Source organism: Primulina eburnea, chromosome 17 (assembly GCF_022965805.1).
Source record: "Primulina eburnea isolate SZY01 chromosome 17, ASM2296580v1, whole genome shotgun sequence".
In the NCBI taxonomy this organism is placed as follows: Eukaryota; Viridiplantae; Streptophyta; class Magnoliopsida; order Lamiales; family Gesneriaceae; genus Primulina; species Primulina eburnea.
The window spans coordinates 24,774,410-24,798,162 of record NC_133117.1 but is presented as its reverse complement, the minus strand read 5'-3'; the positions used below and the strand labels follow the sequence as shown (position 1 = coordinate 24,798,162).

The 23,753-nt window shown below is 37.3% G+C and overlaps 1 protein-coding gene across 1 annotated transcript; it reads left to right on the top strand.

Moving 5' to 3' along the window:
* Positions 1 to 287: 287 nt before the first annotated feature.
* On the top strand, positions 288 to 1,991 carry LOC140818122 (uncharacterized). The gene is given in 2 exon segments (XM_073177979.1): positions 288 to 887; positions 889 to 1,991. Coding segments are annotated over 2 exon segments (1,179 nt in total). The 5' UTR covers positions 288 to 569; the 3' UTR covers positions 1,750 to 1,991.
* Positions 1,992 to 23,753: the final 21,762 nt, after the last annotated feature.

Genomic DNA, 23,753 nt, shown 5'->3' with positions numbered 1-23,753 from the left:
GTATCAATAACCCTCTTAAAAGCTTCCAACGATGGAAAAAAGAATATATATATATATATATATATATATATATATATAAAGAGTATAAAAGATCATAACCAAAGGCTCTCTTATATGTTCCACGAGATATTTTGTAGAACTATTAAATTGTATGCATTTAATAAAAATTGAATAATGTAGAAAAAAATAAAAAAAAAAAATTATCCACATTTTTTTGGCTATATTAATGATAGAATATGCAAATATAGTAGATTTTTATGATATATATATATAAACTATTTGCTTGACTTTGTACTTAAATTTGTAGACGAGTCTCCCAAGGTCAGCCAATTTATTTTATGTTGGGTTGTCAGCTAAAAATCTTCTTAAATTCAACTGCTTAATCTGATCGTAACTCAAAGAATCACACTCAAATCAATCATCTTTTTTGTACACTACTCTTTATCTTTTCCTCAATTATTCCGCATCAGCCGCCACGAAAATCTTCAACCCTGTTTCTTGAGTTCTAAAAAGTTTCATTTAATTTGTAGTTTTTGGACGTTCCTTAAATTTTTATCGGTTGGAAAAGTATGTTTGATTCATTTAGATTCATTTCCCTCAAAACGAGCATATTCTCCACCTTCACTTTTGTTTTGATAATTTTGGCTTTACTTTTGGCCGACGCAATTATATATAATGGGAGCAGTGATCATCATCATCATCAGTTGCAGACTCAGGTTTCAGCAGAAGAGATCAAGGTGAAGTCATTAACAGATGAGATTTTTACAGAAACTGATGAAAAGTTCGTTCGTCCAGAAAGCAAGTTCAAGCCCGAGGAGTCGGAATTTTTCGAATCGTCTGATTTATCAACGAAGTTTGACTCGAGGGTTAAGGAATTCTTCCGCAGTAAATGAATGCAAAGTTAAGGTCTTCATGACATGGATCGCCCCGGCGGAATCGTATCGAGAACGGGAGTTTTTCGTGCTCGAGACCTTGTTCAAAACCAATCCGCAAGGCTGTTTGATCATACTGTCGAAAAGTATGGATTCAGTTTATGGAGACAAGATTCTCGAGCCGTTGATCGGCTGCGGTTTACGGGTTCTGGCCGTGACTCCGGACCTGTGGGATCTATTCAAGAAGACTCCTGCTGAATCTTGGTTAAGAGAAATCAAGAATGGAAGCAGGGATCCGGGGCAGATTCCTCTGGCTCAAAATCTGTCGAATCTGATGAGACTTGCCGCTCTATACAAATATGGAGGGGTTTACACGGACACAGACTTCGTAATCCTGAAAGATTTCTCAGCGTTAAAGAATGTAATCGGAGCTCAAAGTGTTGATGTCAAGGGAAACTGGACAAGATTGAATAACGCAGTTCTTGTTTTTGACAGGAAGCATCCACTTGTGTACAAGTTTATGGAGGAATTTGCATCAACTTTTGATGGGAATCGATGGGGTCACAATGGGCCATATTTGGTCTCCAGAGTGGTTGATAGGGTGGCAAGAAATGAGGAGTTCAAGTTCACAGTCTTGCCACCAGTGGCTTTCTACCCGGTGGATTGGATTCGGATAGCGGGTTATTTCACCCGACCCTGTGACCCTGCCCACGCGAAATGGGCTGACACCAAGATTCGACAGCTCAAGAAGTCAAGCTACGGGTTGCATTTGTGGAACAGAGAAAGTGGAAAATTGAAAATTGAAAAAGGGAGTATTATTGATAGGTTGTTGAATGATCATTGTGTCATATGCAGTAGGGATAATTCAATTTCTTGAGGGAAAAAAAATGGTCCAAAGCAGCATAATTGGCAGAGCTTATGTTGAGGCCCTATAATTGTGCAGAGTTTTGAGGGTCAATTAGGAAATTTTCTCCTTTTCATATTCAAATAATAGTCTCAGGCTCAAGATCATTCCAAACTTTACCAAGATTGTGTTGGTGTGTTTCAATTTTCCTTGCTTTTCACCCCCTAACTAGCTTTTCCCAATATACGTAAAGGCAACACATTATGTTTCTTTTCTAGCCACTTGCTCTGAAAATTACTCAATGCCAGATTTTTTTCGAGTTCTTTGTATCATATTTCAGTTTCGTGATTGTAAATTGTATATGTACACATATGCTACAAATAAACTCAAAGTAATTTGCCCAAGGGCGTTGGTGAAATAGATGAATGTTTCACCGGTACTCATTAATTCGATTATTTATACCAGCACTTTCTCAGACGAATCTGTTTTCAATACGAATTATTTGGTTTTGTCATGCCCCTGAAACCATGGTTAGTCGACATCGACGTTGTTTCACAATTATACAATTTGTTATTAACAAACCTCGAAGAATCGAATAGCAAATCAGTTTGTTTCATAAAAATAGATATCCGTCTTTACAATACGATTCAAAACAAAATGTGGAAGCTAGTTATAAACTTAAAAAACCGAATTATTAATTATGCTCGATCTCGAACTGGTTCTTCATCACCATCTCTAAAACATGGCTTGCTCATCCTCATCTAATTGCTCTTATTCTTATATGGGGAGGGAGAGTAAAGGTTGAGTGTTTGGGTAAACACTCAGTAAGTGGGGGTCAATCGTACATAACAAATAACAAAGTAAATCAAAGTTTTCAATCATAAGCATGTTGAATAAAATATGAACAAAGTACAAACATAACATTGAAGTCTACTGACCAGTTCCTTATATGTTACACTTATAAATGACGATGCCAAATAAACGATTCTTACCGCATCAGGCCATATCAAATCAAATCAAATATAGGAATTTCTTTTGTCATTTCTAACTCGAATCATTACAGTGCATTTCAAATCATTTAAAAATACTTTCGAATATCATATCTAATATCGAATAACGAACAGATTCAGATATACCATATCAAATAGAAACAAATAGATCGTGCCGATAGAGTTTTTCAAAAACAATACGTAATTGATTTTATAAAAACTTCAAGCCCACTTGAAAAGAATATAAGTGTGTACTCTTAATACAAAAGAACACTTGCATGTTATTTTCTCCAAATTTAATGTGAAGGACTTGAAGCTTGAATGATATTCCCTATATGCTCGAATTGGCTCAAACGAGGCCGAGTTTTGTTCATAATTCATGCTGCTTAGCTTGCTTCTAGGACATAAACTTGGCTCAATATCGCAGCAACTCTCTTGCTCTAAAATGCTGAAGGAATTGTAGCAGAAAGTAATGCTTTCTTGTAGCTAGTGTGACTGAATTTCTACATTATTTTGGAGAGGATTTTGTGCGATTTTCCTCTTGGATTGAGCCAATATTTATAGGCTAACATGAGCAGCTGAAATGGCAGTTGTTACAACCTAATTCAAGGATGATAATGACTATTAAAAGTGCTGTTACAACTCCATCTTAAATCATATGAATATGGCCCATTGAATTTTAGAAATTATGGCGCATTCTATGTCTAGTTTTTGGTTTTCACATTCCTCCCTTCTTATTTAACTTTTCAACCTCGAAACTTGTGTTAGCTAGACACTCGAAGAGGTAAGTGTATTGTCCTCTCATTTTCTCTTCAAGTTCTCAAGTAGCTTCTCTTTTGGTATGATTAGACAATTGTATTTTTATATATGGAATTATAGCTTCTTCGTACTTTAACTTTTCATTCAATTTTTCTTCGAATATAAGTGGTGTAGATTGAAGAATATGACTTGAATCCGGAATATTTCTTCTTAGTTGCGATACATGGAAGACATTGTGAATTCTTGACATATCAAGTGTAAGTTCTAATATATAAGAAAGAGTTCTCACTATCTCCAGAATTTCAAAAGCTCTGACTTATTTAGGATTCAATTCCCAACTTATTGAATCGGAACACTCCTTTCATGAGTGAAAATTTCACATATGTTTCTTTGCACACTACAAATTCCACTGGTCTTCTCTTCAGATTGGCCCAACTTTTCTGTCGATCTTGTGCGGTCTTTTATCTCTTCTTGATCATTGTAATTTTACCCATTGTTTCTTGGATTAGCTCGGGTCCAGTTATAGATTTTTCGCCTACCTCGTTCCAATATAGTGGTGATAAACGTTTTCACCCATACAGAGCTTCGTACGGTGCGATTACAATGTTGTTGTGCTAATTGTTATTGTAATTTAACAAAATCAAAGGTAGATGTTTACTCTAATTACCACTAAAGCCTAGTGCACATGCTTTCACCATATCCTCAAGATTTAGTATTGTCCTCTCAGTTTGGCCACAATTTGAGGGTGATACGCTGCACAAAGAGTAACTATAATTCTCATAGTTTATTGAAAGCTCTTCCAAAATGAGATACAAATCTCGGATCTCTATATGAGAAAATGATTCATGGGACTCTATGTAGTAGCACAATATTATCCATGTACAATGTGTTCAGCTTGTCCAGATTATAGTGCATAGATTTCGTGAGTCTATCTACAATTACCTATATACCATCATGCATTTGTCTAGATTTTGGTAAACCTACTACAAATTCCATAAAAATATGTTCTCATCTCCATTCTAGAAGTCCAATGGTTTAAACAATCTTCTAGGTCTTTGTTGCTCTGTTTTGACCTGCTGGCACATTTGGAATCTAGAGACAAACTCTGCAATCTCTCTTCATTATGTTCTATCAAAAACTTTGTTTCAAATCCTTGTACATATTTATTCTTCCAAGGCTGACAGATAATTTTGATGTATGTACTTCTGACATTACTTCTTGTTGAAGATTGTCGACATCTGACACACATAATCGTCCTTTCATACATAGAATTTCGTCTTTGTTTACTTGAAAGATATGTTGTTTTTCTCTCTTTGGCGGGTTCCTTAAATTTCTCGAATACACGGTCTCCATTTTGATTCAGCTTGATTGTGTCTTGAAGGCATGGTTGCGATGAGAGTAAAGCTAGGGTGCTTTTATCCATATTATTCCAAAACAAAGCAGCTGCTACTTTGTTTATCTTACTCGGATGGTAGCTTATTGTCAAGTTTTAGTATTTCAAAAATTCAATCCACCATCTTTGTCTCATATTTAATTCTTTCTGAGTGAACAAGTGCTTGAGACTTTGGTGGTTGTTGAAGATTACACACTTGGTACCGTAAAGATAACATCTCTAGATTTTTAAAGTAAAAACCACTACTGCTAGCTCTTGATCTTGCGTAGGGTAATTCTTCTCATACGAATTTAACTGCCTTGATGTGTATGCAATCACCCCTCTTACATGAGCACATATTTGAGACCTTGCTTCAATGTGTCACTGTAGATGGTATAATCCTTGATCTTCAATAGTTAATACTAACATCGAATAGAAATGAGTTTCTCTTTTAGAGTTTTCAAACTTTTCTCACAGTTTTCACTCCAGATGAATATCGAGTTCTTTTGAATGATTTTTGTGAGTGATACTCCTATCGAGGAAAATCATTCAACGAATTTCCGATAGTAGCCTGCCAGACTTAGAAAACTTCGAATCTCGGTCACATTCTTCGGTCTTTCCCACTCCATGATTGCTTTCACTTTCTTTGGATCCACTGATACGCCGACTTCTGAAATATGACCCAAGAAAGTCACTCTTTTTAGCCAAAATTCGCATTTTATGAACTTGGAGTACAATTCCTTTTCTCTTAGTATATGAAGGTGAGACAAAGGTTTTTTTAGTGCTCAAAAACCAGTACACGTAAACCATATGCATGATTGAAATAGTTTATTTATTTAATTAATAACTTAGGTGATGCATGTTATGTGTTAAATTATTTTAAAGATATGTATATATATTTATGTAATTTAAAATGTATTCTCGAGTTTTAGTTTTCAGGCAAATATTCGATGCCGAACCGGGAAAGAAAACCAGAGACGATTGTGTTGTTAAAATTTAATGTTGTAATTTTATTTTAAGCCGAGAAATTAGGTATTTTGAAGAAATTATAATTTTAGCATTTAAGAGTCAAGTTTAAATTATCGAGTGAAATAAAGACGTTAAGCATTTTAATTAACAAATTTCAAAGAGTGGGGAATTTAAATCCTTTCACTCAAGATACAATATTCTTAATAATTATGTTATGTCTTAATTAATGAAATTGGTTAGTATTTAATTTATTGGTGTAATTTAGGATTTTAAGGAATCTCAAACTTTAATATTTTAAAAAGTTGGAGGACCTAATTATTATTTAAAACCTTGGGTAATTACCCTAAAACACCTAGATAATATTTTTGTTAAATAAAAAGAGATTCCTAACCCTAGAACACTCACATCTGATGCCTCTCACACAAAACACACATATAACACACACTAAACATACACACACACTTCGGCCGAAGGTAAGGATAGGGTTTGGAGAATTTGTTTTTGTTTTTCACCTAGCAGCAGGCATATTCGATCATCACACTGTATTTCTTGATTAATTTAGTCACTTTTGAAAAAGCTATAAAATGCAACACACCATCTCCTTTCGGCCTCCGTTTTCTCCCGCGTCGGTATTCGATATTTCTTGCATTTAAAATGCAAAGGTATGTCTAAAACTTTTTTTGACGCATCGATCTTGTTACTTATGTATTTTGATACAAAATATGCATTAAAACTCATTGGTTTGATTATATGAATGCTAGAACATTATTAAAATCCTTTTCAATATATATTATGCACTAATTTCTCCGTTTTCTCGAGTTTTTGATCTCGGCCTTCGCTGGACCAATCCGAAGACTTGTTTCTATGTACGGTTATGTTATGGGCTGTGTTTAGATATCATTAGGTAGTCCGGGATGGGTCGATAGGCTGCTGGTGCAGTAGAAGATGATAAGAGTAGGGTATTTTCGTGGGTTCAGCGTCGGGTTGGTCGCATGGCTAGACCAGGGCTCATGGTTAGGGTCTAGGAAGGGTCTTAGGGTCTTGGGGTAAGACTAGTATGGGTTGGTTAGGGACTAGTTTGGCAGTAAGAAAGCTGGAGCCGAGTTTTGCATTGCATGCGTTGGGGAGGCTCACGCGACTAGGATTACGTCTTGTATGGTTTAAGGCTGGTACGACTGTCATGGTCTAGAAATGATTGAACCAAGGTCTTAAGTGACGTCTAAGGGTCGATTATAGGGCTTGGTTCAAGCTTGGTTCGAGATGGAATCGATATGAATTTGTACGGAATGCATAAGTGTCATAGTTTCACTCTTTGGGGCAGTTTGTGTCTTCATGGTTTTTTTTTTTTGCATAGTACGAGGTTCGGTCTTGGTTCGGGGCTAGTTTAGGGCTTTGGACAGTAGGTTGGGATGTGTTTTACATGTGGATCAAGTCCCGAGTTTATTGTTACTTCCTAAGTTGTTTTATTTATTTCAGGAGTCGTATGTGTTCGAATGCACCTTTAGGGGCAATTTTGGTATATATTTTATGATATTGTGGCAGCATGTCCGAGGAAGATCCAACGAGGTTCATGATTTTCATAAGTATGTATGACGTGCAAAATAATTATTTTTGAGGTACGTGATTTGTCTTGTTGTAGTGTCCAAAATTTAATTATTAAAGCATTTATTTAAGTTAAACTGAGCTTTAGCCATGCATGATTTATTTAAATGCATTATTTTAAAATAATTATGTTTACGTGATGCACCTTAAAATGTTTTTCGAATTTCATGTTTCAGGCGATTATTCGAGGCGGGATCGAGGAAAAGACCGGTGACGATTTTGACAATTTAAAACATGATATTTTTATTTTAAGATTGAGGATGGGTCATTTTAAAGGATTTACTAAGTTTTAGTATTTTTTTTAAGTCTAATTTTATCACTAGGTGATTTAATTATTTTAAACTGTTAAAGAATTAGTAGTGGGGGCATTTTATTTTAAAATTATAATGAGTTAGCATTTTACTAGCGTTATAAATGGCATGTTAGGTGGTATTTTAATTAGGCTTTTTATTAGTAATCTTATTAATTATTTAGCACTAACTATTCCCTAATTACTATCCTAAACACACGCACACACACATGTTTACACACACTAAAACTCACGCCACAACACACAACACACACTTACACATTCATTCTCAATTTCACATTTTTAATAGCAAATATTAGGGTTCTTGGAGTCACTCGGCAGCCGCCCCCTTCCTTCATAGATTTCAGTAAATTTCGTCACTTTTATTCAAGAAAAATCGAGCCACGTTCGTCCCGCATTAACCTCGCTTCTTTCTCCGCTTCGGTATCGTCGTTTCGGTAAAGTTTATCATCAAAAGGCACGTATAATCTTTCTTTTGCTGCATCGATCATGTCATATTATGTGTCGCGTTGTTTTATGCATAAAAATTTATGTGTGACGTTCGTCGTTTGAGCGTAAAATAGTTTGGATCAGTTTTGAAGAAATTTTAGATCTAAAAACTCGTTTTTGCTGTCATTTTTAAAACTGCGATTTTTCGGTCATGATTCTAAGAAAACTTCAAACATGAAAATTGTATAAATTTTTGATACCTTCGATTTGAGTGTAAATTCGAAATATTTGGATAAAAATTGAGTGAGTTATGGCGTTTTTCATGGGACTGCTCAAACTGCGTTTTTCAGAAAATTATGTATTGATGCGTTCTTGGAGTTTAAATGTTGAAGGCTTCGTTGGGGATCGACGGGTGAACGTTCATGTGTCTAGGTATGTTTAGCATGTTGTTGAGATGTATACGAGGTTTCTTTTCACGTCGTTAGGCTCTTGGGAGAACGAGTAGCCGTGTAAACCAATTTCTGTCAAAAGTTTTGTTTAAGGATTTTTAGTTATTTGGGATATGTGGTTGTTTTGGGGACAATCGTATAGGCTCGAGTCATTGATGTAGTATCCTAAGATGGCCTCGTGGTGTCGAATAATGATCTGTACAATCGAGTCTAGACTGTTAATCAAAACCTGTTCAGAATTTTCAGATGTTGGCTTGTCCCGCAGGTACACGGACCCGCGGACGGACCTTGGCACGGGGTCCGTGCCTTTGTTTTCTCCTTGATGCTATTTCTACGTGCCAACACGGACCCCACACGGACCAACGGACCCCACACGGACCAGGGCACGGGGTCCATGCCTTTGCTTTCCTTCGAAGTGTCAATCAACTTAGTCTACATGGACCCTTTGACGGACCCTGACACGAGGTCCGTGTCCCTTCCTTTTGTTGGTCCTTTCTTTGCGCACACACACGGACCCGGACCCGGGGTCCGTGTACTTCATTTTTTGGTAAAAACATAATTGTTTGTTTTGGGATTTCATGCGATGGTTTAGTACACTGATTTAAATAGGGGTCAATTCCCGAGAGTTTTTAGAACGCCTTAAGTTATTTATGGGGTTTGGTGGTGAGCATGTGTACATACGTCTAAGCAATGCAAGTTAAGTATTTTAAATTCATTTAGTATGTGCAGCAACGGCTCCGATCGAAGTCCAACGAATCCATCAACGCCAAGTAAGTATGTTTGACGTGCAAGATAATATTTTAAAGTTTTGAGATATGCTAAATGTCTTGTGACCAATTTATTAATGGGTTTGGAAGTCGGTGAACGTGGCCGAGGACCTCTCCACCCCGTTAAATCATGAACGAGTTTAGATCGTGATTGGAAAGCGTTAAATCATGAACGTGGACCAATCAGTCCGTTAAATTATGAACGGGATCTCATGTATGTGGCAGTGGATACGTCCCTATCAGCCCAGTACTGTGTTTAGTCTGATCAGGAGATTATGTTATGGGTCACTTGCTTTGAAATATTCTCTACGCAAAAAAATGAAGTTCGTGTATATTTATGTATGCACAAGTATGCAAGCATGTTCATGATATTTTTCACGTTATGGCACGTCTATGATATGTATGAATGTTTAAGTTTACTTCAAGTTCAAGTTTCAAGTACATATGTTCTATTTTTAAGCTGTATGTGGTTTATTATGTATTATTCGTTATTCTCAGTTTATACGTGTTGAGTCTTTCGACTCACTAGACTTGATCGATGCAGGTGAGGATGTTTATGAGGAGACACGAGGTGGGGACCAAGGAGCAGGGCTTGGACTGAGTGGGAGGCTAAACCCGAGGACCGCCCATGTTTTTAAGTCTTTATGAAAATGTTCAAACACTTTTGTCAAACTTTATTTTAGATCTTTCGTTTCGAGAAATTGAGACGTATAATTATTTTATCGAATTTTGAACGTTCATGTTTATTTAAGAAAATTTTTAATTTTTTCGCAAATTTTAAATAGTAAAAGTATGGTACGTTACACTTGTCATCAAATTATATTATGGGTCTGCAAGCCCGAGAACGTATCGTGAGACCTCTCCAACCTCTTCGGAGGAATTATTTATTTTAGGGAGTTTACATCTCGTCCAAGGGATGTGGTGATCCCTGTAGGCCTAGTTCTGTAGTTAGTTTGATCAAACGATTATGTTATGGGCAATTTTCATTGAATAGAACTCTACGCAAATGATTTATGATTACGATTACTATGACAAGCACGAAAATGTGATTTTATTAAAATATTTTTGCAGAAAGTCGCGTTATACATATTTATTCTTATATTATGCTATATTTAAATTGCATGAATTTTTATTACATATTACTTGTTATTCACAGTTTATGTATTCTGAGTCTTTAGACTCTGATGGATCAGTTTGGGCACCTCTGAAGATGCTTCAAACATAATATTTTCAATGAGCTGCAATAGTTCGTGTTTTAAGAATGTAAACAATCGAGTTCGGTTTTAAACCAAGCGGAAAATACTCGAAATAATCCTTCATTAAGAAAGCTAATCGGTTTAAAGCTTTTAACATGTATAAACTGATTAACTGATATAAGGAAGATCGGTTCTTGCATATATCAGTTCATTTATGGTGAGAATTGAAGTAATAACTTCTTGAACTGATCAAATCAGTTTTAAAATAATAGTTAAACAGTTAATAACACAAGATATATTTATGGATGTTTGGAGACTTCAACTACTCCTACGTCACCCATTCTACCACCTCGGGTAGGTTTCACTAGAAAACTTTGATTTATACAACAACTTGTACAAACTCACTCAGCTTAGGACTTACCCTACTGCCTAACTGAATTCCTAGCCTAGATTGAAGACAGCACCTTCCAACCAACACTTGTTTAACATTTATTTGTCAAACACTACATACACAAGTTTTACGTCTTTGTTCAAGAATCACTCAACTAGTCAATAAGCTCAACTCTCTTTATATGTGAGTGATGCGTGTGTGAGAACTGAACTATGAATACAACACGAAAATGTTCTCACACACTGAGAATTTTGCTTCTATACTAATCAGTTGGCATGCCCTTTTTCTCTTCTATCTTTACACACTTGTGCATTTTCTACACTATTGTATATTGATGATCTTGGTCTGGTATTTATAGAGGCAATGAGACCTTATACCAAGACTCATCAAATATGAACATTGCAGTTTGAATCCGTTCCTCGATATTTGTCTTGTACTTTCCGACAGCCATTTTGAAACGTTTTGACTTTAAGCACTGCTGCAACGTCTATTATTGTCCTTTGACTGGACAAAAGCTTTTCCTCAGTGCGGACAGCTGGATTCCATTGAATAAGCTTGTCGTTTTCTGCAAAATGATTGATTCCTAACTGATATTCTGAACTGGTCAGTTGAACTGATCTTGAACTTGTTCGGTGAAATCAGTTGGCTCGTCAACTGAACTGATTTTGCTGCTTCAGTTGAATTGGTCAGCTTTTCTTCATCAGTTTGCCGGACTTCTGAAGGTCTTCTGCTGAACTGTCTATCATCTGAACAATCAGTTGAACTGGTATTTTGATATTTCAGTTGAACTGGTTAAGTTTGGGTGATCAGTTGGAGCTTTCAATTTCGGCTCGATAACTGATCAATTCGAATCCTGATCAGTTCCAGTTTCTGCGCACTTAGGTAAAATCATTAGAAAACAAAATAATAAGTTTTGTTAACATCAAAATCAAGATTGCGAATGAAATGTTCCAACAGATCACTAAACTTGATCGATGCAGATAATGTTGTTGAGGAGACGGGAGGTGGTGACCAATGAGCAGGCTCGGACTAGTTACAGCGCAAACCCGAGGTTATGCACGTTTAAATCTATTTACTTTGACTTTATGCGTTTGTGTTGATGGCAAGTTTGTTGAAACTTATTATGTTATGCTCGATTTTTTCAAATTATGGGGATCGTTTTGACTTGGGATTTTTATGGTTGTGGATTCAAACATTGAAGTTTTAATATTAACTTTACTTTTAAGATGCGTGGTGATCGTTATTTATTTTACGAGTTATGCTTATAATAAATTATCTAATATGAAAATTTTAATTGTTTCCGCAAATACTAAAGTAGTGTTATTTTAAGTAACAAGTCATCACAGTTGGTATCATAGCGCAAGGTTCCTGATATAGGGTTTTTCCTACTACCGGTTGCGAGAAGCTCGGGAATCCATGCCTCAAGTCTGTAAGTTTTTACGGTTTTAAATGTATTAAGTGTTAAGTATGAGTTTCTTTACTGCATGTTTAAGTTTTACGGTTATGCATGTTGGTTACGTGTTGGGTTAAATTGTGGAACAGTATGCCTCCTAGAAGTTTGGCTGACCATGAGGGCCACGAGGCTCGTGAGGAGGAGAAAGCTTCCCTTCCACGTCCATCGCCAGATCTTCAGGCTCAGATGCTTGCCGGCATGACCCAGTTCTTTGCGCATTTTGCTAGGAACAATGCCGAGGTGGATAGAAAGACAAGCCAGAGGCAGTATGAGTGATTCCGTAAGATGGACTTAAGAATTTTGGGGATATGACTTATCCTATGGTGGCTGAGGGATGGATAAGTCTATATAGATGATATTTACCTTTATGGAGTGGCAGGATGCTGATCGAGTAAGGTGTGCCACTTATTTGCTGAAGGATGATGCTCGATTATGGTGGAAAGGAGTATCAGTGTCAGTTAACCTGTAGACTCTTACTTGGGAAGGCTTCAAGGAGGTATTCTACTCCAAATACTTCACTGATGAGGTATGATCCCAATTGACTAGGGAGTTTATGACGTTGAGACCGGGAGACCGCAGTGTGGCAGAGTTCATGAGGAAGTTTGAACAGGGGTGTCACTTCGTGCCCCTGATAGCTACTGACCTCAAACAGAAACAGAGGCATTTTATTGATGGTTTACGGTCGATATTGCGTCGTGATGTTCGTATAGCTGGTCCTACTACTTATGCAGTTGCAGTGTCCAAAGCTTTGGTGGTTGAACAGGATCAGAAGGACATTTAGAATGACATGCAAGGAAAGATGTCCTTTCAGGCGCCTCAGCGACAGTTTCAGTAGCTAGCTAAGAAGCCATTTCAAGGACCTAACAAGGACAAGGGATAGCAACCACAGAAGAAGGCTACTCAGAAGCATACTGACTCTCCGATGTGCCAAAAGTGCATACGCAAGAATGAGGGAGATTGTTTATGTGGTTCTGGAAAGTGCTTCAAGTGTGGATCCACTGACCACATGCTTAAGAATTGTCCACAGTGGAAGCAGCCGAGTCACGGGAGAGTATTTGTTATGCATGCCGATAAGGCGGACCCAGACACTACACTCTTGACCGGTAATTTAATTTATTCAACACCGTATTATTTAATGAAACTATTATGCATGATTCAAAATTTGGGTATATTGATAGGCAATCTTCAAAATTTATATGAGAACTTTAGGATGGTGAATTCAGCACGTGCATGAGATTAAGGTTAGTCCTATTTTAGATTTGTTAAGTTTGAGTGTATGTTAATATTATCTCAAGAATTATCTATATAGCGGAAGTAGCCATGAATGCTCAATTAGATTCCAGGGCTACTCATTCTTTTATATCAGACGGCTTTGTGAGTTATTTGGGGGTCGAAGCCCACTAGGCTGGATGCAAGTTATTCTGTGATCGTTCCATCTGGGAGGAACTGCCCGCTTCTAGTGTGGTCAGAGATATGAGTCTCGAGCTGCAGGGCCGCACAGTCAACGCTGACCTTATTGTACTGCCAATGCCCGAGTTTGACATCATACGAAGAATGGATTGGTTGTCGAAAAATGGAGTCTCAATCGTCCTCCAACAAAAATCAGTGAGGGTCGGTCCAGTAGGTGTTAAAATTTAATGTTGTATTTTTATCGAGTGAAATAAAACGTTAAGAATTTTCATTAATAAATTTCAAAGAGTAGAGAATTTAAAACCTTTCACTCGAGAGCAATATTTTTAATAATTATGTTATTTCTTAATTAAGTAAATTGGTTAGTGTTTAACTTATGGGCAGAATTTAGGATTTTAAAGACAATCAAACTGTCATATTTTAAAAAGTTTGAGGACCTAATTATTATTTATTACCTTAAGTAATTAACCTTAAACACCTAGATAATATTTTTATTAAATAAATGAGAGTCCTAACCCTATAACACTCACATTTTACGTATGACGTCCGAAAAACCAACCTACGTAAACTACATGCATGCAAAATTATTCTAATTGCTCAATTGTTTTATTTAATTGATTTTAAATGCTTGAATGATATTTATTATATGAATAAATGTATGATTGCATGATTAAGTGATTAGGTGACATGCTTTAATGAAATTAAGGATTTTACCTTAAAATTCGATAATAGGCAAGGGAAAGGAGACCAGAGACGAACAAGACAAAAATAATTATTTTTCATTAATTAATGGCAAGACTTCCTAATATGATTTTAAAATGATTTAATTTTCCTAAAAATGTTGGAGTTCAAATTATTTTACGAGTCGAGCTCGATTTTTCCCGGAAGCCGGTTTTAGGTAAACAAGGATTTTTAAAAGATCAAAAATATTATTTTATGAAAACTTATTTTATAAACATTTATTATTTAATTAATTAAGTATTATTGGGCCAAATTTATTTAATTTAAGTAGGCGCAATTACCCTTAAGCATGCAAGCCCAAAACTAAAGCCCATTTAACTTATTAATTTATTTATAAATAAGTTACCAAGCTTTCAAAAACACAATAATCCTTCACCCTATCAGCCGAAACACACCTCAAAGCACACACCACAATTTCGAAAAAAATAAGGAGAAGAAAGCTTGTGTTCTTCGTCGCCGTTCGTCCTTCCTCGCCGACGATTGAAAATTTGAGCGTTATAAAACCAAAGGCACGTTCCTAAACTCTTTTAAAACATCATACAAATCATGTTATGTGTGTTTTAATTGATTACACATGAAAAATAAACGGGTCAATTATTTTACGGTATGATACATATTTTCAACATTTTTATGATTTTATGCTTGTTTTGAAGAACGTTTTGAACCCAACGGATACGCTACCAATAGATGATTAAATATGAATGAATTATACTAAAAACATGACACCTGTGAAAGGAAAACCAAGCTGGAAAGCCGTGGGAAAAAAGGGATGAAGGAGTCGCGGGGTATGTTGGCTTGTTCTTCATGATATGGCACGTTTATTTTCATGGGTTTTTGGGGCTCGTCCAGGGGCAGTGATGGTCTTGGTCTAGGGCTGGGTTGGGTCCTAGGGCAGCTAGGGTTTGATCATGGGTCTGGGGAAGAGTCCACGTGAAGACGGACTCTCTCCCACGATCGGGTGTGTACAGCAAGGGCCAAGTCGGTGTCCTGGTGGGACTTGGGCGAGGTAGGTAGGTCCTATAGGGTCTAAGGATGATGGGCAATGGTTGGGCCAGGGGCTGGAGTGGCTGGGCTGGCAGCTGGTTTGAGAGGGTGTGAAGAAGCAAGAACGCGCAGGTTGTTCCTGGATTCAAAAGCTTCGAGCTTGGGTTCTGGTGGCTGGGATAGTTTGGCTGGGTCTGGGCGTGGTCCAGGGATGGTTAGGGTTCTGAGGGGGTCAACTGGTTAAGGGCTGGAGGTGTCCTAGTTGGCTAGGAGTCTTGGTGAAGGGTAGGAGTCACGCACACACACATGCAGTTTCACGTATTCTGTCCAGTCGAGTTTAAGCAAACGAGGGCTGGGCTTGGTCAGGAGGGTGCCTAGGTCGGTTGGCTCGGGTTTGGCTCAAGGTGGCTTGACCGTGGCTCGAACAAATAAGGAGATGGCTCTGGTGGTTCGATAATGTGTCAAAAACAAAAATAATAGGACTAAAATTGAATCCATGGGTCCACGGGTGTGGATCATGATTTGGAAGGGTAGAGTAAATAATAAAAATGTTATATTTAAAATTTGAGATCAAAATATTGAGTTTTGGATTTATCCGGGATTTAATCGTCGCACGAAATGCTAATTAAAGAATTAATTGAAAAGCCTAGTTTTATGCTTTATAAAATTATGAAAACTTATATTTAAACTTAAATAACTATTTAGAATAATCCCATGTCACTAAAAGTGAGAAAACGATAACTTCTAGAATTTTTACGTCCAGGGGCAAAACGGTAATTTTACACTTAAGTAAATACGTTAACGCTTCGCAGAGTCCCGAAGGAGCTTAATTCTTGTAAAATGATATTTTATGATTTAAAATGATGATTTTAATGATAATATATTATTTTATGATTTATAGTAAAGCTGTGCAATTTATAATGTTTAAAATGCTATTTTGGAAAGCTGTCTTATTTTATGATTTTTAAAGAAAAGGAAAAATATTTTGAGACATGTGAATTGACTGTGACAAAAGATATGATATATGATTTTGTGGGGATGACGTGAGGGCCAAGGCACCAGAGGGACCTCGTGTATCTGAAAAGGCCTCAGAGGGACCCCGACGATCATATACAATGGTTTTCAATAGTTTATTTATGTTCAAAAGATATTTTAAACAAAAATATGATTTTAATGTATGTGATTGTATATGTATTATTTACTATCCATGTTTAGAACGTGCTGAGTCTTTAGACTCACTAGGTTTGTTTGATACATGATTTGATGATTTATGGGAGGTGCTGACGATTGAATGGATCGAGTGCAACAGTACACACCTGAGGGCCTTTATGTTTCCGCACTAGCTAGATAGATTAAGAATTTAAAGATTATGCTAATAATTTTTATTGGAGATATTTTATGCTTTAATTTTATTGTTAGTTGATCTTCTAAATATCGATTTAGGATGTTTTGTTAGTTGATGATTTAAGATTTATTTTAGCATTTGAGATTTAAAATTGTTAAATTATTAAGAGTCATGATTATGTTAAATTATTTTATTTAGTAATTTAAAATTTATGATTTAAGATTAGAAAAAAAATAGAGGTCGTTTCATCACGCCTCTCACACAACACACACCTAGAACACACACTTCGACCGATGGTAAGGCTAGGGTTTGGAGAATTTTTCTTCATTCTTCACCTAGCAGCAGCCATAGACGATCATCATCCTACATTCCTTGATTAATTTAGCCACTTTTTAAGCTAAAAAACGTAGTGAACCGTCTCCATTCAATCTCCATTTTCTCACGCGTCGGTATTCAATATTTCGTGCGCTTAAAATGAAAAGACATGTCTAAACCTTTATTTGATGCATAGATCATGTTACTTACTGTATTCTGATACAAAATATGCTCATTGGTTTGATTATATGAATGCTAGAACGTTATTAAAATTGTTTTCAATAATATATAATATGCATGAACTTCTCTGTTTTCTCGAGTTTTTTATCGCCGGCTTCACTGGACCAATTTGAAGGCTTGATTCTATGCATGTTTATGTTATGAGGTGTGTTCAGATGTCATTACATGGTCTGTGATGGGCTGATATGCCACTGGTTCAGTAGAAGATGATAAGAGCGCGCAGCCGCACACAAGGGGATTATCGCAGGTTCAGCATCTGGTTGGTTGCATGGTTGGACCAGGGCTCGAGACTAGGGTCTAGGTGGTGTCTTAGGGTCCTAGGTAATCCTGGTGTGGGTTGTTTAGGGACCAGTTGGGCAGCGAGAGGGCTGAAGCCGAGTTTTGCGCCGCACGTGTAGGGAGGCTCACGCGACTAGGGTTACGGCTTGTGTGGTTTAAGGCTGGTGCGGGTGTCATGGTCTGGAAATGGTCAAATTGGGTGTCTTAAGTGACGTGTAAGGGTCAAGTCTAGGGCTTGGTTCGAGTTGGAATAGATAGTAATTCGTACGGATTGCATAAGTGCTATTGTCACTCATTGGGACAACTTGTGTCTTCATGGTTCGTTGTGCATGGTACGGGGTTCAGTCATGGTTTGGAGCTGGTTTAGGGCTTTGACAATAGTTTGGGTTGTGTTTTATGTATTGGTCGAGTCTCGAGTCGATTCGTTTTTCTTAAGTGGTTTTATTTAATTCGAGAACCGTATGTGTCTGAATACACCTTTAGGGGCAGTTTTGGCATTTATTTTAAGATGTTGTGGCAGCATGTCCGAGAACGATCCAACGAGGTTCGTGATGTTCGTAAGTACGTATGACGTGCAAAATAATTATTTTGAGGTATGCGATTTGTCTTGTGACCAAATTATGTTACGGGTTTGGAAGCCCGAGAACGTGTCTGAGGACCTCTCCAACCTCTTAATAGGGAATTATGTTATGTTAGGGAGTGAACATCCAGTCTAAGAGCTATGGTGATCTCTCCCGACCAAGTATTATGGTTAGTTCCATCAAAAGATTTATGTTATGGGCCACTTGCATTGAACAGAACTCTATGTAAAATTATTTATGATTACGATTATTAATGCGGGCATGAAAATGTGATTTTATGAAAATATTTATGCTTTATGAAAATATTTATGCAGGAAAGTTCCATTATACATATTTGTGCTTATATTATGCTACGTATGAGCTATGTTTAAATTGCATTAATTTTTATTATGTATTACTTGTTATTTATTGTTTATGCATGTTGAGTCTTTAGACTCGCTAGACTTGATCAATGCAAATAATATTGTTGAGGAGACAGGATGTGTGACCATTGAGTAGGCTCCGACTAGTGACAACACAAACCCGAGGACCTTGTAGTTCACGAGATTTTATTATGCACGTTTAAAACTATTTACTCTGACTTTATGTGTTTGTGTTGATAGCAATTTTGTTGAAACTTATTACGTTATGCTCGACTTTTTCAAATTATGGTGATTGTTTTGATTTGGGATTTTGATGGTTGTGATATTCAACGTTGAAGTTTTAATATTAACTTTAATTTTAAGATGCGAGGTGATTGTTATTTATTTTACAAGTTATGCTTATAATAAATTATTTAATAAGAAAATTTTAAATGTTTCCGCAAATACTAAAGTATTACTATTTTTAAGTAACGGGTCATCACAGTTCTCTTTGTGGTCCTCCTAATTTGGTGAATATACGAGAATATAATTGGTTAACACCACTGCAAATTTATCAAGAAATGGCTTAAACACTCTATTAATGAAATCCATGAATGTTGAAGGAACATTTGTCAATTCAATTGTATTACCATGAACTCGTAGTGTCCATAGCTTGTCTTGAAGGATGATTTCAGAATTTCTTCTGCTTTCACCTTCAGTTGATGATAGCTTGAATGCGGATCGAGTTTGGAAAAGACCGTAGCTCCTTTTTTTTGATAAAAAATGTAATCTATCCTTGGAACGTGGTACTTGTTCTTAATTTGATCTCGTTCAATTCTCTCTAATCGATTCACAATCTCATGCTCTCATCTTTCTTATTAAAAAAAACAGGACTGGAGCTCCCCAGAGAGAAATAGTTGGTCTAATTTGCTTCTTATCTAAAAACTCTTGGAGTTGATATTTAAGCTCATTTAGTTCAGCTAGGGCCATTTGGTAGGGTGCTTTTGAAATTGGTGCAACACCGGGTATCAAATTAATCTCAAACTCAACTTCTCGATCCGGGATCATCCCATGTAACTCTTCCGAGAAAACATTGTAAATCTCGTACCACAGGAATATCTTATATTGAGCTCGACTTCTTCTTTATTTCACTTATCATTGCCTATAGACCCCTTTTCTAGACTTCATGCTTGCCAAGTTTGGGAAGCAGAAAGTTGAGATTAATGTTCTTTGAATTTGCCAGGGTATATGATTTTTTCTTGGTCCAGCGTACGAAGTTTAACATTCTTCATGTGACTATCTACTATTACATGACTCTTGGCTAACCAATCCATTCCAAGTATAAAATTTAAATCCAACATCGTAATTTGAATCAAGTCGGTACTGAATCTAAGGGTATTGATATTGATTTTATTCTATCCTGAAATTATCACGATAACTATCTCAAAATTTAAAACTCATATAAAACCTTGAAACTAAATCAACAAAGAACAAGAGTAAGTCTCTTGAGTCAATGCATTGATTCTTGGTCAGAAAAATTGTTTTTCGTCTATGTTTCTGCAATCACGGTTCCATTATGTTGTTGAAATTGAGTCTTAATTTTATATCTTCATTTTTTTTTTCAACTCAACGGATGTTCATACTGGATGTTAACTATATCAAAACTATATATATATGGTTTATCATCGACATGAAAGCATTCATTGCTAACAATTGGCTAGCTATTAATGTGACAGATACGAACCAGAAATGCTGGCATTTTCGGGATGCTATTATGGTGGTGGAGAGAAAAAAATAGAACCAGGCGCGCTAAGAAAGAGATGGCCTACATTACCTATAAGTCAAGCCTCTTATTTACGATATGCTCCATGAAAAGTTTCTGTGACATTATGTACAATACAAGTAACATATCTCGTAGAGCCACATAATGGGATAAAGGCTTGTTGTCACGAGTACCATTGAGAGTAAAAGATGCAGAAAAAATCCTGATGAGGAACGAAGGAATGGAAAGTTCCTACTGAGTCCTAAGGAAGTTGGGCTGATGATGAGAGAACTAGGATTCGGGAAGGATATGCATAAATTCGTCGCATTGGGCAAAGTATATGGAGGTGATGAAACATTGGCACCATTGAAAGCTCTTTTCCCAAATTTCTACACCAAAGAGAGCATTGCAAGTGCGGAAGAACTAGCAGAGTTCTCGCCATATTCCTCTCGCGTGACTGCATTGGACTTCATTGTTTGCGATGAAAGTGATCTTTTCATGACAAATGGCAACGGAAACATGGCAAGAATGCTAGCTGAGAGGAGGTAAGCTAAGGGCATACATATATATGTTTGTGATTCCTCCAATAGAAATTGTTTTGATGTGAATCTCGATACGAATAAATAGCAAACACGATTAAAACGCAATTGCACCCTCTATTTAATTACGATAATAAGACTCGTGTGTTTTCCCGATCTTTTGAATCAAGTAATTGATGTGTTATTCACCTCTAAACTATAAAAGTTTAGCAACAAATAAACACGAGGATGACAATCGAAATTTGATACGAACCTTCGAAGAACGACGCCTACGACAATCCGCACAAGCACGATCGACAAACGCCACAAAGTTATAAACTTTGATAAGTTTGATTTGATTTAACAAAGCTAAAGCCTTGAAGGAGTTGAGAGAAAATTCTCACAAGTTTGATAAACTCAAAATAATATCTGTATTGTGTGTAAAATTTCGTCCAATATGGTTTACATATCAAAAAGATTACTAGAATCTAGTTACCTAACAAAATAAAACTCTAAAGAAGGAAATAATTCGCGCAGAAAAACACTAGGCACGGACCCCGTGCAGACCTCCGTGTCTGGGTCCGTGTACACTCGGTAAATAGACTTCAGTTGGAAACAAGGGACACGGACCCCGTGCCCACCTCCGTGTACGGGTCCGTGTAGACACTGTCTTCGCCAATAACATAGGGCACGGACCCCGTGCATGGGTCCGTCATCGGGTCCGTGTAGATACTGTCAATGGGCACCTCAGGCTGTATAGAGCACGGACCCCGTGTGCAGGTCCGTTTACAGGTCCGTCCAGACTCGGCCAATGCTATCAGTACTTGAATACTATTCCTTTGGTCTTCTAACACACTCCCATGCATCACGACTCCTTCATGCCTACTCATGACTCCTTGTAGTGCCTCCTTGAACTTCTTTAATCGACCCCTCGTGACTGGTCCCTCCGGCAACTGCAAAGGATCTCATGCTTTCCTTGGGGCTTGATGACCCGTGTTCGCATCATCCTCCCCTTCTTGAAAAGGATTTGTCCTCAAATCTTGCTCATCACCTACATCAAACAACGACAAATCACTAACATTAAATGTAGAACTTACATTGTACTCACCTGGCAAGTCGAGTTTGTAGGCGTTGTCATTGATCCTCTCAAGAACTTGGAATGGTCCATCGCCCCTAGGTAATAGCTTTGAGCGTCGCTTCTCCGGAAACCTCTCATTCCTCAAGTGTAGTCACACCCAATCACCCTTCTCGAATACCACCTTCTTTTTCCCCTTGTTAGCTTGCTTGGCATATTGCTCATTCCGCTTCTCAATATTGGCTTTGGCCTTTTCATGCAACCCCCTAACAAATTCAGCCTTCTTTTTGCCATCCATGTTTAACCTTTCACTCACAGGTAAAGACATCAAATCCAACGGAGTTAAAGGATTAAAACCATACACAATTTCAAATGGCGAATAATTGGTAGTAGAATGCACGCAACGATTATATGCAAACTCAACAAATGGCAAGCAACTTTCCCAATTCTTTAAGTTCTTTTTAAGTATAGCACGTAATAAAGTTCCTAGCGTCCTATTAACTACCTCAGTTTGACCATCAGTTTGAGGATGACAGGTCGTAGAAAACAGTAATTTAGTGCCAAGTTTAGCCCATAGTGTTTTCCAAAAGTAACTTAAGAATTTTACATCACGGTCAGACACAATAGTCCTAGGCATGCCATGCAACCTAACGACTTCTCTAAAGAACAAATCCGCAATGTTAGATGCATCATCAATTTTGTGACAAGAAATAAAATGAGCCATTTTAGAAAACCTATCCACTACAACAAATATCGAATCCCTCCCCTTCTTTGTCCTAGGCAACCCCAAAACAAAGTCCATATAGATATCAACCCAAGGTTCACTCGGGACGGGAAGTGGTGTATATAATCCATGTGGTAGTGTCCTATACTTAGCTTGTCTACAAGTTATGCACTTCTCACAAACACGCTCAACATCACGCTTCATGTGTGGCCAATAAAAATGTTCATGCAATGCACTTAAAGTTTTAGCCACCCCAAAGTGTCCCATCAAGCCACCCCCATGTGCTTCCCTAACAAGTAATTCACGAATTGATGATTTAGGAATGCACAATCTATCCTCTCTAAACAAGAAACCCTTATGCAAGTAGAATTTATCATGTGGACCATGCATACAAGTTTCCAACACGTCTTTAAAGTTATCATCTAGCACATACAATTCTTTAACAAGCTCAAACCCCAAGATTTTAGATTCCAAAGTAGAGAAAAGCACATACCTCCGTGATAGTGCGTCGGCCACTACGTTTTCCTTACCTTGCTTGTATTTGATCATGTAAGGGAATGTCTCTATGAACGCCACCCACTTAGCATGCCGCTTGTTCAGCTTTTGTTGCCCCTTGAGGTGCTTTAGAGACTCATGATCCGTATGAATCACAAACTCTTTAGGCCTCAAGTAGTGCTGCCACGTCTCAAGAGTCCTCACAAGTGCATAGAACTCCTTGTCATACGTGGGATAGTTCAGCGCTGCCCCATTGAGCTTCTCACTAAAGTACGCCACCGGCCTTCCTCCTTGCATCAACACGCCACCAATACCTACACCTGAAGCATCACATTCAATTTCAAACGTATTAGCAAAATCAGGTAAAACAAGTAAAGGAGCATTAATCAATTTTTGCTTAATGAGATTAAAGGACTTCTCCTGCTCCTCGCCTCAATGGAATGGAACGTTCTTCTTGATAACCGCCGTCATCGGTGCCGCCAATGTGCTAAAATCTTTGACAAACCTCCTGTAGAAGCTTGCAAGACCATGAAAACTTCGA